The following is a 14,126-nucleotide window of genomic DNA, read 5'->3' on the forward strand; positions in this document are numbered from 1 at the left end:
GTGACTGGTGGTGGTGGTGGTGGGGTTGTCTGTCTGAACCTGGGAGTGGAGCACTGACAATACACTGACGTCATGGCAAGACATTTCCCATAATTCTCAGTGAATCAGAAGGAATTTATAAAAAATCCTTAAACCTCATGAAGACTAATGCTCTATTACATTCTGTTAACCGGAGGCAGAAATTAGAGTTTAATTTGCAGGGAGCTTGGGCAGATTTATGCCTTTGAGATGAATAACATCCATGGTATTTCAGAAGTCGATTCTATGTCAAGTCTGTCTATCACAAAGCATATGAAATTACCCCATGACACATTCAACACAGTTAAAGTGCTGTGGGCACCACAGGGCCCTTTCATTATTTCTCAGGTACAGCCCATGGTCTTGGAATTAAGCACTGAACTCTACTGTGAATTCCAGGCTGTACTTTGAATTTGTCTGCTCCTGTGACTTGGTTAAAATTCTCATGCTTTTTGTAAATTCTTTTGACCTAGTTTCTTTGTCTCTACCCCTTTTCCTTTATTATTACAATGTGTATTTTATCGTGTTCTCTTATAAAATTGTGTGCAAGTGAACATGCCAGGATGAACATGTGGAGGTCAGAGGACAATTTTGTGAAGTCCATTCCTTCTTTCCATCTTTCTCTGGGTTCTGGTGAGTTAACTCAGGTGGTCAGGATTGTTCAGGAAGCACTTCTGTCTACTAGCCTCTGCTCTGTGTTCTTAAATGAACCAGCTTGCCAACTCCACAAGAACCAAAGAATGAAATTTTTTCAGTGCTCTTGTTTTCTGTGGATTTCTATTATGAACAGTATTGGAATACATAAATCCAATTATTTAATGCCCAATATTAAAAGATGTGTAACACTTTGTAGGGGTTATATCCTCTGAACATTTAAAATAAAATCCAAGGGACACCCATCGGACTGAAACAATAAAGATTAAAATTACTCACCTCTCATATGTATTCTTGTCAGGTCTCATGGATCTATTAGAAGCAGGCAAAATGGAAGCCATACTCTGCAGTGAGCAGATAGCAGGAAAAGGTAATATTAGGGCCTGCTGTTAAATGACAGAGCCAATCACAGTGATGCAGCTTCAAGTCAGAATACCACCTTCCCTTCTAACTTAGCTTTCCTTCTGAAATTTTCTCTAAAATCTTCCCTGAGTATTTTGGACTCCCCTGACAATGTCAAAACCTGGTCCCTGGATGGCCTTTTGTACTCAGCCCAGCTTTCAGAGAATCATTCTCCAAGAAGATAGGCTCCCTTGGAAGGTGTGGCATCCTTTCTCTTTGACCAGGTTGGTTAGCTTGTTAACATTGATCCTAGCATCTGTCTATGGCATGTGACCTTGGTCCCAATGCAGGGCAGGTGTGACACCCAGCCTTATTTGCTCTGAGACAACTGTACATGAACACAAGCCTGCTTTCAGCTTCTATGCTAACCTCATCAAAAATGTGCCCAGTACTCGTGAGAACTTTCAGTTCCCAAATGTTTCGTTTTCCCATTCTGTCCCACTACTTGCCAATTTTTTTTTTTTTTTTTTTTTTTTTTTTTTTTTTTTTTTTTTTTTTTGCTGTTGTTCTTTGTGATTACTAGTTAGGAGAACATCCAACATCAGGACCTCAGAGAAGTTCCTCTGTCTGAACTTTGCCCATCTGAGCTCATACAGAAGGTCTGATTAAACAAAGCTGGTTTCCTGAGGCCTTTTCATTTAACTAAATACTAGGTTGACTCTATCATCCACTAAATCATGTCTCTGGGTGTCAATGCAGGTGGAATAGAATTACAGTTTAATATTTTGAGAAAATATGGTGTTTTTTAACAAATTTATTAATTAGTAGTCTGCTGTGGTTTGATTGTGCAGGGGTGCTATTCTAGCACTTAGGAGTCAGGACAGGAGAGTTGCTGGAAGTTTGAAGGCAACCTGGTTTACAGAGTTCCACAATAAATATGGGAGTAAAACATTCTCTTCCTAGGAAATAAAGAAGGAAAGAAAGGAGGTAGGAGAAAAGGGAGGGAGGGAGGGAAAGAGGGAAGAAAGGAATGGGGGAGAAAAATATAGATTTACTGTGTTTTCCGGTGTATTTCACTCTGGAGTGAGGAAATCTACTTCATCACGATCCTCTCTCTCTCTCTCCTGGTTCCTACTGGAATCTGCTGACATTCCATATGGAGCAGAGCTTTGAGAACATTGGTATCATGGATTTTAAGCAAATATGAAGTTAAAATATTAGCAAATGCCAAATAGAAGCGAGTGTATGGTGGCACTTCCTGACAAGTGTGGATTTCTGTTTAAGAATGTGCATTCCAATCAAGGAGCAAATACCCTGGATCTTAACTTAAGAGTTAGGTCACCCCTCCACTTTCTGCTGAAAACCATGGTTTTGGCTTCATTTCATTCATCACAGTCAGCTGCAAAGTTGTCAGAATGGGAAGGCAAATGCATGTTGGGGAATAACCAAGGTAGCCTAAACTATGACATTGCCCATCGGGCATTTATAACTTTACACAAATTATCCAAACACCATTATGAAAGTTATCTTAGAAAAGGTAATGATAGGTCCAAGACAAATAACCCTGGGCATGAGAGTTGTCTTCAAACTTGAGACCTTGGCTGCTACCTGTAGCTTATAATTATATGTGACCCTCAAGGCTCTCGACACTGCAAGCTGGTCTACCCAATGCTCTTTCCCAACAATCACTGACAATATTGACCCTGTTACCAGCCCTTTAGTTGGCTGTATATATGCCATATCTCTCCATTTATCTTTAGAAGATAAAGAGGAAGACCACCAAGTTGCATCTGGCATTTACGGCTGCTCCTGACAGGTTGAAAGTGCTACCTAATTAGTTATTATGTAATTAATTATCTTGATGAGCAAATTAGGGTAATTGACATGTCTGTCACAAGTGCAGATTCTGTAAACCAATGATCCTGGTCACTAATAATGTCAGTGCTAAAGTGTATGTACTCCATATAACAACTTTTTCCTGCCCCGAGAATTGAGACCAGTAGTCGTCATGTAAGGGAAGTTTAGAATAGACTTGGGCGGTCTATGAAAGGCCAGTATCAGGTGATCCCTTGTGAGGAATCTGAACTCATTCTCTCCTGATTTCAGTCTTCTAAAGACTCATTCATACTCTTACAGTGAGCTGTTACCTGAAAGGCTAACAGGAATGGGGGAAGTTTTGTTTTGGGAAAGAATGCAAAAGGTCAACTCAGGACCAGCCTTTGGGTGTTTGCAAACATGGGCTATGTTACAGCAAAGCCTTATGACTCTACAGCATGGATCAGGAAGGCCCTGCCTTAGCTCCAACAGAGTCCTCCTCTGCGGTGTCCTACCTACAGTGAAGTGAGTCTTCCAGCCTTCCTCCACAGTGCCAGTCCCTGAGGCTTCTCCACCCTAGACCATTTTCTCCCTGGCTTAGTTCTGCCTCCAGACCCCTGATGTTCAGCTTGATGACTTAAGGTCTCTCCTCCATGGCTGTAGTTTCTACTGAGTACAGGAGACTTAGACATGAGGAGTTAAAATCCTGCCTTCCCACCTCCTACAGCAGTGTTCTGTCGCTCTGAAGAGGGGTTTGCTTTTCAAGCTCAATGTTAGTTTAATGTTAGTGCTACATGGTTTTTATTTCTAAGTATTTACAACAAAGCAACTAACTCTAGTGGTTTTCATTTTTTTCTTTCAGCGTGCTGGTATTTAAAAAATCAAATGTCAAAGCAATTTCAATATTCACACCTGGTAATGTCCACCTTAACTCTTTTAGTAATATATTTTATCTGTGCTGAGACACAATCCTCACAATGCTTCTCTTTAAGGTGCCCTGCCTGGTTATGCAGGAAGATGGTAGCCTTCAGCAAGTTATCTCTGACCTAGGAATAGCATCCTTGACAGACAAGCATGAGCGAGAGTACACATGCCCCTCATAATAGTGAAGTACCACACCCCAGTCCTGTTTACCTTCTTCAGGATGAATGGCAGGCATGGGGCAACAATGGGAACTTCCACTTTCAAACCAGATTCCCCTACTGGCCTGTGACTAGCTTACAGGCGCTCTAAAAACTTCTTAGTCTATCTACTCTGGTGTTGTACAGTTTATTTATAGCTTTGCCTTCATTCAGTAATATTAACTGAGCATATACTGTGCCCAAGAAGTCTAGAAAATGCTGCAGATAAAGGCATGAGTAAGGTAGTTCTCACTTCTCTTATTTCTTTGGGGAAACAAATGTTATCTATGGTCAGAGAACACCCAAGTTCCCACCTTTCTCAAGCTCTTTTCCTTATGTCAAAGCCCATGTGGTGACTGTATCGACAGCAGCTCTTGTGTCAAGCAGTCAGCTTTCTTGATCATTTGGTCTTCCTTCTCTAATTTATCCCCAGTTCTCTCCTTTTTATTGTAGGTGCACTGCAGTGAAATGTTAGGCATTATTTTGCTTTAGAAACTCCGGAAGCCCTATGAGTAGTGCTACATGGTTTCCGTGGCCAAATATTTGCAATGGAACGACACTGGTGGCCTTTTTTGAAAATCAAATTTCAAAAATTGAATGCCCAAACAAGGTTTCACTGACTGTAAAGCACTTGCAATAATGAATAGGCACCAAACTCCTTTAATAATGCATTTTCCCGGTGCTATGTGCACAGCCTCCCAAAGATGCCTTATTTTCTATTACCCATGTAAGCTTTCTCACTGTTCCCCACCCTCCTGGGAGTCAGAGCAGGGAGCAGTGGCTATAAACTTCCTGCTCACTTTCTTTAAGAGAAATCCTCAGCACATCTGGCTTCCCTCTGTCCAGACTCTTCTTCAAGGTGACCCAATGGAGTGGTGTGGTTATGAAGGAATTTCCTTGACTTTTTGACAATAAGGGAAAAGGCTCTTTTACAATTCTTTGGTTCTTTTGTCAGGTAGCAAGGCAAACATTGTCTGCAGTTTTTGTGAGGATTCTGGGGCTCCTTGGATGTGCTTGAGAGACAGTTGAGAGACAGTTGGGCTGGCTAGCCTTAACACAGTGGCTCTCAACCTTCCTAATGCTGCAACATTTAATACAGTTCCTCACGCTGTGGTGACTCCCAACTAAAAAAATTATTTCCTTTGCTACTTCATAACTGTAATTTTGTTACTGTTATGAATCATGATGCAAATATCTGATACGGAGGATATCTGATATTTGACCCCTGTGAAAGGGTCATATAGGTTTACATTTTTTAATCTACTTTTAATAAGGGTTCTCAAACACTTTGACCCCACTTCTAGCCCAAAGATAGGGGAGAAAAGATGTGCCATCTTTTCTTGTAAATAGGGCAAGGGGATATGGATCTGTTCAGAAGTAGTTCTTCAGGGCACCTCCAATCTTCCTTTCTCAGGATCCCAGTAGTCCAGTGCAGTAGTGTCAGGATATCAAATGCACATCAGCAGCAGTGGCACAATTCAGCAGAAACCACCAGGCCTCAGCAATGACCACGACCAGGATGCCAGGAGTTCTCTGCCATGCCTCTCTCAAGACCAACAAAGTGTTATAAGGCTAGCTATGCAAGTGCTCTGTCACTGTCCGTTGAGTCCTGTCTATAATATCTCCAAACATCACGTACCCTCCCAAGGGTCTTGCCTCAGCAAAACACCACGAGTCTGCATTACATGACACAACCAGAAATTTTCACTTCAGGGTCATTCAACCTCTAAAGGGGTCACAACCCAGGGGTTGAAAATCGCTGCCTTAGTGGACAGTGGTGTGTTTCCTCAGTGTAGTAAACACTGCTGAGCTCAGTAGAGAGCTTCTCCTTGCATTGAAGTCCCTTCAGAGCTGGGTGGAAGGAGCCCACCAATGATTCTTTCCCAACATGACACAGAAACTCTGAACTCATGAGCCCATACAAATCTTTGTCCCATTTTTGATCAGGCATTGTGATTACCGTGATACAACAGAAACAAACAGAGACATTTGGTGCTGTCAAAGTGGTTGTATTGTGAATAATTCTGTGTAATTCTTAGACTTTTAGAACTTAGGCTTCCAGGCTAAGTTATGCCTGTTTGGACGTATGCTGTTCCCTCTCCCTGGAAGTTCATCCCTTGGAAGTGAAACAGAAAGTCCTGTCCTTCTCCTTTGCTCTTTCTCAATCTAGAAGGTTAGGTCCCTTTTGACTCCCCCTGCCACCCACACACACAGACACAGACACAGACACAGACACAGACACAGACACAGACACAGACACAGACACAGACACACACCACACACACACACGCACACACACACACACACACAGGTTAATTTCCTCTATCATTCTGAGTTCTTTATAGTTTCTAGTTAGCAATCTCCAGAGACTGAGTGGAGACAGGCCATGCAGACTGCAAGCAGCAAGGCTATAGGGGCGTTCAAGCCTATTGGAGTTCACACACAACATCATTTTCACATTCCCAGGATGACAGACAGGGAAGCTATAGGATTTAATGATTTCCTTTTTACTCTTGGTCTTGTGTTGGTCCCACGTTTCTTTACTGTTCTCCTGTTCCTTCTTTTTAGAATAGGAATGTTTATTCCATGGCATTGGAAAAATATACCTTCTCTTCTTCTATTTTACACAGTTCATAGACCTAGAATTGACCTTGACCCTCAGAAGAAAAGTTGAACTTTGACATTTAAGCAGCCTTGAAACTGCTAAATTTCAGGCAAAGCTCCTAAAGCTGTGTTTAAGTGCTTTTTTTTTATTATGGGATGACCATGAGCCTTCGAAGACTAGGGAAGGGATATTCTGTCTTGAATCTAAAATGTGCCTTTCAGGATCATGTTTCAAATGGTCAGTCTCCAACTGGTGCTGCTTACTGTATAAAGTGGTGATATGAAATGTTCAGTAGGGGAGGCCTCCCTGGGAGATGCAGATCAATCAAGATGGACCTTTGCAGGTTATGTAGTCATATAGCCTGCCCACCTCACCCCCTTTCTACATCTGCTTTGTGCTTCATGGACCATTCTGAGCCCCCTCTGCAACATGCTCTCACCATCATGAATGGAGCTGGTGTCTTTGCTTTTCCTATCATGATTCATGGAAACTGAGCAGAATAAATACTTCCTTTCTTGAGTTGTTTATATCAGATATTGTGGTCAGAGTGATGAAAAATACAGTCTATTATGCTTGGAGCTGAGACATGAGAGGAAAGGCTTGTTTTTCCAGCAGCATCCAAATGAAAATAGTGTTACTTACACCTTGGCTTTTTTTTACTGGGAAAATGTGTATAGAGTGTGGCCAAACATGAAATATCCTGTACTCAGGGTTGGAGAGATGGCTCCACAGTTAAGAATGCTTGTTGCTTTTGAAGAACACCCAGATTCAGTACCCAGTCTCCACATGGTAGCTCACAACCTGTAATTCCAGGTCTAGGGGGTCTGGTACCCTCAGGTGGCCTCTGTGGACACAACCCCACACACACTCAGCCAAACACTCGTACATGACTATAACAATAAATATATATATTTTAAATTCCTATGCTCTGACATGGTCATCAGGGTTATTTAAGACTAGAAATGCTAGGCTTCCAAATATGTTGGGCTTTCATTTTATAATTTCTCTGTTCTCACTTTCTGAGAACGGAAGTATAAGGCACAGGATATCAGACAAGATTCAAAAAAGAAAGAAAGAAAAAAGAAAAAGAAAAGGAAAAGAAAAGAAAAATGAAAAGGTTAATCTTCCCGAAATAAACATGGTATTTTAAATAAATAGCAGTAGGGAATCAAATGTTAAAGCTTTTCACTAAGCTCAAAATAATCACTTTCAAAAATAATAACCACATTCAATCTATAATGGAAATCTGAAGGACGAGGGAGAGAAGGTGAAATAGTAAGAAGAATGTATAACATCATCGGTGCCTGCATCAGATCTCCCTGGGCTGAACCGGGGCTAGGCAGTTTCTGTGCCACACCACACTTATGCCTTGTAACAACCCTGTGGAATGACTGTTATTACTCCCCAGCTTTCAGTTAGGATGTTAAAGCTCAGAGTGCCCAACGAGGTGACGGAGACAATGCAAATTCACAGAAGCTCCACCCACTTAACCAGTAATACCTGTATAATCTGTCAAGGGCGAGAGGCCAAGGACACTGCAAAAGACAGGAATCTGCTCGGGGGTCTTCAAGGTAAAGTAGGATCTGAATTTTGAGTTAATCTGTGCAACCTTTTACCCTAGGAGTCACAAATATTTATTCAACTCATTTACAGAAAAAGAATCCATGGCTGGACTACGGTGGATATGTGTTCTGTAGGCTCCGAGGAGCATATTGTCCCACTAAAAGGAAGGCCTGTTTGGAGAGCCGACTTCAAAATCAGCTTATCGCCAGATTTTAACTCGACCTTCAGTTTAAAATTTAAGCACCTGATCTTTAGGTCATGTCAAAAACACCACTTCCCTAAGATTTTATGTCAAAAGTCAGGCCTGGTTCAACGTACCACCTGCAGCTTGTTCTGTCCTCCTTGGCAGGACACAGAAAGGTGAGTTAGAGACACACAGCCGGAGGTTGTTTCTGTGACCTCCTCACCAGCTTGCTGGCTGTCCTCACCTTTCCAGTGACCTGAGCCCGTGTTTGTTTTCTCAGTGATGCATACAGGAACAGTTGGTGTACTGGGCAGTCACCTTGGGCTGAGAAAGAACCCGTGAGTCTGTAAGCCAGTTAGACACACTCAACAAGGAGAGGGGGCCAATTTTCTTAAGACCCAAGGCTGTAGTAACCTCAAACATACAATATAGATTTGTGTTGCTACTGCCCAGTGCAACTAACACCGCGGGGTTGTAACATTCCAAAGCCAACTGATTCTAATTTGGGTGTGAGAATAGCAGATTTTATGGAGAATAGCATTCCTTCACCACTAGTGACTGCAATGTGTTGGCTAACCATTAATTCTTTGCTAAGGTGGTAGAACCCTTTGTTACACAACCATGGCTAGGCTTCTGTTTCTGTCAGTGGTTTGTCTAGTTAAATCCTGATTTCCACTGCTGACTTTTTAGCACTCTACCTTGGTTCACCTTTTATTTTCTGTCCCTTCAGTAATTACTGGTGCTTCTGTGTATGCATTCCACATTGAAAATGTTCAGCTACAAAATATTTAAAACAAAAGGAGGTAGAGTTAATAGGTATCTATCGAAAGGAGGAATTTTGTTGGTAACCATATGAGAGAAGAATGAAAATTACTTATTAGTATTTACTTATAATTTCACAAGGAGGTTTAATATATCTGTTAATACATATTATATATTAACTATAACATCTCATACCACATTCCATGTGCTCTATAAACTATATATACATTTATATCATACTACACGTTGAGGACATTCTATCCCAAAGTCTAGGTAGGAGAAATGTTTCAGAATTTGAATTTCTTTCAGATTTTAAAGTCTTTATGTATGAATATTAAGATATCTTGGGTATAGGACCCAAGCACAAACATAAAATTGATTGATGTTTCATATACACCTAGCCTGAAAGAACCTTTATTCAACTTTTTAAGTAATTTACACATGAACCAAAACACGTATACATTGAACCATCAGAAGTCAGATATACAACGTATCATCTGTGGACTGACATGTCAATGGTCAAAAAGTTACAGACTTTGGAGCACCTCAGACTTCACATTTTTGAGCTAGAGATGCTCTCTCTCCCTTCATGTTATCAGGAGCCTCATCTAACCACAGTTAGCTTTACCATCTGTGTCTGGACAGACTCTCCCACCCTCCCGATACTGTCTGGGTCATTCCGGATGGAATGACCAATTAACTGATGGGGGTCTCCTGGTGTGTTGGGGATGTGGGCAGCATGAGTATCACTAAGATCAGCACAGCCAGAGGACCTACCTTCATACTGTCCAGACCTCATGGGTCTTAATACGCAGAAGCGGCTATGCCCACATAGGTATCTCTAGAACATCACAGTCCTTAGGCTTAAGGGTGGGAAAGGCAAATAGACTAAAAAATTTATCTACCTCTTGGCCTCAGAGTTATCAAACTCCAGGTTTATTTCCAGCTTAGGAGAGCTATTCTCAGACGTCAAGAGCAGAGGTAGCTCTCCTTGTGCACTTCCCAGACTGATCCAGCCTCTGGCCATCCTGGAGCTTATCACTATCCACCCCCCTGGCTCTCTACGTTGCCTCTCCAAGTCTTCCCTCACTTGGGGGATACAGCAGGACAAGGTTATCTGACTTATGGATCACCCAGCCTCTGGAATTGCTCAATTTTCCCAACAGATTCTCTCTTCATATGGAGCCCAGCAAGGTCTCTCCAGGTCACCCACTGTGTCAAAATGGATTTCTCTCTGTAGCGAATCTGTCTGCCAAAAGCTTTGCTTTAACACCAAAGCCCACAACTGGATTTGAGACCAAAGAAGTCTTTGGGCTTATCCAGAGGGCAGGACTGCCTGACTTCCATCTGCTTTACCTACTAGAATTAGCTTTGGAGCCCCCTTTCCCTCTCAAGAACTGAGAGACTCTGGAGGCATTTGGCGTGTTGCTCTGTGCCCAATGACTTTGTTTTTGCTGTTATCTAGTGTTGCCTGGCTCCTTTGTGGATCTTCAAAGACTCTCCTCAATTTTTGTCTGCGGGATGAAACTTCTATCTTCTCATTCTGACTTTCTCTTTCTTCAGCTCACAGAGAGGACCTTAGCTTGCCCTCTTTTAGGAAGTTTTCTGGCATTTGCAGTAGATATCTACTAGGTTGCTTCAGCCTGTCCTGTTAGTGTCTTATCTAGCGTACTCCATTTGCCTCTTTGCTACAAGCTGGGGAGATTACCTGGACTGTCCACCTTCACTCATTTTCCTAGCTGTGATTAACCTAGCTGTGTCAAATCACAGCCACACTCTCGGTGACTATCCATGCCTTATTCCAGCTAATTCTGCAGTGTCCTACAGAGCCCTCTCCTCATAAGCAGCTGTCCTGTCCTGCCCTTTCTGATTATATCACCAACTTCATCAAGAAAATGAGGAAAAATAAGTCAGTGCCAGGTGTTCCTGCCCTTGCACTTTGAATTAGTCAGCATGCCACCACAGTGTCAAAATACCCACAAGAAACGGCTTAAGGGAAAATATTTATTTTGGCTCATGCTATGAAAGTTTTCATCCATAGTCACGTGGCTGTGTTGCTCTGGATCTGTAGGAGGCACACGTGGTGGGAATCCCACGGGGCAAAACCATTCACCTTGTGGCAGCTAGGAAGGAAAAAGAGAGGAGGGGGCTGGTGTCCCGACAGATTCTTGAAGAGTACTTACCACTCTAGCCCACATGTTGTTCCTGCTACCTCCCAAGAGAGCCACAGGAGAACAAAACCTTGAATCCATGAGACTCAAGGAACTACTGCACATCAAAGCTGTAACACTGAGGTTGACTCTGGTTTAGGTTGGTTTTGAAATAGGGTCTCATTGTGTATCTCCAGCTGGAGTTTACTACGTAAATCAAGTTGGCTTAACTCCCACAGCTTTGCCTTTTACTAATGGTGATCCTGGTAGCACTGGAAACCCCTTCTATGAAACCTCTATTATCCTAACTTTGTGGATGTCCTAGCTGGAGTCTTTTAGCATAGTTTCTTAACTGGTTGGGTCAGTGGAGAATCCCACTGGGGTGGAGGCAGCTACGGGTAGTGTTTATAATTGCAGCAACAGGTCCAATCCAATGGTGGAAAAAGTCAGTCAGTGGGTCTGATGGTCCTATGGTCTGGGCTGTTGACCAAGCCCATTCATGGGTTAGTGAAGTAGTGGATGGAGTGGTAAAATATTCCTCTTTCCTTTGAGTCTTTGCCTATCACCACCTCACTGTGACATGGTTTCTAGTGCCCCATCTTACTGGAAGTCTCTCTGTCTATAATTTTAAACATAGATAATCTCTAACTTGTCTCAGACCATTTAATTACTTAATCTTGCTTGTGCTCAGTTTTCTCTTGTGTTTTCCTGCCTCCACTGGGGATTGCTTCCTGGCTTTTGCTGTAATTTTTGTACGAATCTCTGTTGCTTTCATGGGGATCCAGGATATGTTGGCTTGTGAAGTGTTCCTAGACATTGACTCTGGATTTGCTTTTGCCAAGGACTGAGGACCTCTCCTACACAGCACCTGTCTGGCACTGATATTACCTGAGAACTTTAACACAATGCAGTGCCATCAACTGCCATTCTATAATCACACATAACAGTTGACTCTAGGGACTTCTTGCAAACCAGTTTTTGACTGATACTTGCCCATGAGTTTTCTTTACATCTATTTAAGAATATTATTTAGCTTAATAAAGGGCTTTCATGACCTACCACCACCTCCTGCCAGGAAAAAGCAAGTGCATACATCCTGCAGCCCCCAGAAGTAGGAAATGAAGACTTGACTCAAGTCTGGTCTCTCCCCTAGGTTAGGGTAACATCAACTCATGTAATTGATTAGTCTTCATAGCAGATGGTGTCACATGATGTTTTTCAGTCCCTAAAGCAAACTCCCATGATTCTCTACTCCCCGCACTTGTGTTTGTTAAAATGCTTGCTCAAGTGACTCGGTGTGCCGTGCTGCTGTGTGTGTTCTGCTTGATAAGCAAAAATAACACTGCAAAAGAATAGTTAGGCAACTTTTAAACCTATGTGGTGCTGGAGAAAAGAAACCCATTTGCTATAAAGAATGTGATTCTGGATACAAGGTTCTTTTGAGCATAGCCTTGACCCTCATAAAGCGTTAAACACTGGTGCTGTCTTTGTTGGCCACTGAAGAATTGATGTGAAGAGGCTTTGACATGTATGACCGTCTCATTCCAAAACAAGCATCTAACATATTTCTGCTATATTGTAGGATTTAATTTACGGAATGCAACTATCTGTAACTTTCCTGGCCACTCTTGAGCCTTGTCTATACCCATGTGTAGAGTGACAGCCCTTGTAAAGTTTCACAACAGGACACAGGCACAGCACTGTATATTTTTTTCTTATAAGTTTTACGTGAAGATACTTTAAGTCAACTGTCTTTAAGGATACTGTTTTGAAATGGTATAAAATATGTTTATAACAAATTGAGGCAAAACAACTAGAATTTTTTGTGCGTCTTCCCTCTCCTCTTCCTCCCCCCCTTTTAAAACAGATTTAATTCATTTATTTTTCTTGTATAAAAACCCTTATGTGGTAGACACAGCTGGAGCTTGGGTCCTCTGAACAGAGACTCTAGTGTGGTTCTTCACAAGATGATCAGTGAATTGTTAATAAGGAGATTTATTGAACAGTCTCTTTCCAGAGGTCGAGGGTCAGGTAGCTGTAAGTCTTGGCGATGGTATCAAAGGTGGCCTTGGCAAAGTTGCCCAGAGTGGCAGTGCAGTCTCTGGCTGACGTGTAGCAGTCATCTATACTCACTGTCATCAGTAGCTTCTTGGGCAAAGGAGCAGAGACAATGCCAGTGCCTCTGGGGGCAGGAATGAGACACACAGCATAGAGCCACAGCAGCCCATCACCTTGTGTGGAACAGTGTGGGGCTTGCCAATCTTGTTCCCCCGTAGCCTCTCTGCACAGGGATAATGGCTTGGCCAAGATGATGGCCCCTCGGATGCCAGTGGCAACCTTCTTGGAGCACTTAACACCAAGACCAATGTGACCATTTTAGTCCGCAATAGCGATGAAAGCCTTGATCCTGGTCTGCTGGCCAGCCCGAGTCTGCTTCTGCACTGGCATGATTTTCAGAACCTCATCCTTTAGGGATGCACCCAGGAAAAAGTCAATAATCTCAGATTCCTTAGTGGACAGGGAGAACAGATAGATCTCCTCCAAGGACTTGATAATCATGTCCTTAACCAGGCGGCCCAGCTTGGTGATGGGGATCCACTCCTTGTCTTCAGCTTTACTAAACTCCAGAGTCCTGCGGCCTCGACCACAACCCCCAGGTCCTCAGGACCTTTCCATTGCACCGGAGTCATCCACCATTTGGTGTTTTCCCAGAAGAAGCCCCTCTCCTCTCCTAAGAGCCTCTCTGGGGTGAGAAGGGGGCCAGTGGCACAAAGACTAGAGATGCTCATTCTAACCACCTACTTGTTTACCTCAGTCTCTTCTTCATGCCCACCCAGTCTGATGGCTAAAACCCAAGATGGCAGACATTGTGGGAAAAGTCATAATTCTGTTTGGAGGCAGAAAAACCATTG

At 42.6% G+C, this 14,126-nt stretch overlaps 1 protein-coding gene and 1 pseudogene across 2 annotated transcripts in view; both read right to left on the bottom strand.

Annotated features, from left to right (window-relative positions):
* Window positions 1–1,199, bottom strand: part of Upp2 (uridine phosphorylase 2) — a 37,862-nt gene extending 36,663 nt beyond the window's left edge. The window contains exon 1 of one of the 2 annotated variants that reach the window (XM_028769216.1): window positions 952–1,199. In XM_028769216.1, coding sequence (XP_028625049.1) covers window positions 952–1,013 — 62 coding nt within the window. In that variant the 5' untranslated portion in view covers window positions 1,014–1,199. The remainder of the gene's footprint in view (window positions 1–951) is intronic. The other variant, XM_028769215.1, reaches the window with a different exon arrangement.
* An 11,916-nt stretch (window positions 1,200–13,115) lies between these two features.
* Window positions 13,116–13,904, bottom strand: LOC114622747 (annotated as a pseudogene).
* Window positions 13,905–14,126: the final 222 nt, after the last annotated feature.

This window comes from Grammomys surdaster, unplaced genomic scaffold (genome assembly GCF_004785775.1).
Source record: "Grammomys surdaster isolate TR1022 unplaced genomic scaffold, NIH_TR_1.0 191, whole genome shotgun sequence".
NCBI classification, from domain to species: domain Eukaryota; kingdom Metazoa; phylum Chordata; class Mammalia; order Rodentia; family Muridae; genus Grammomys; species Grammomys surdaster.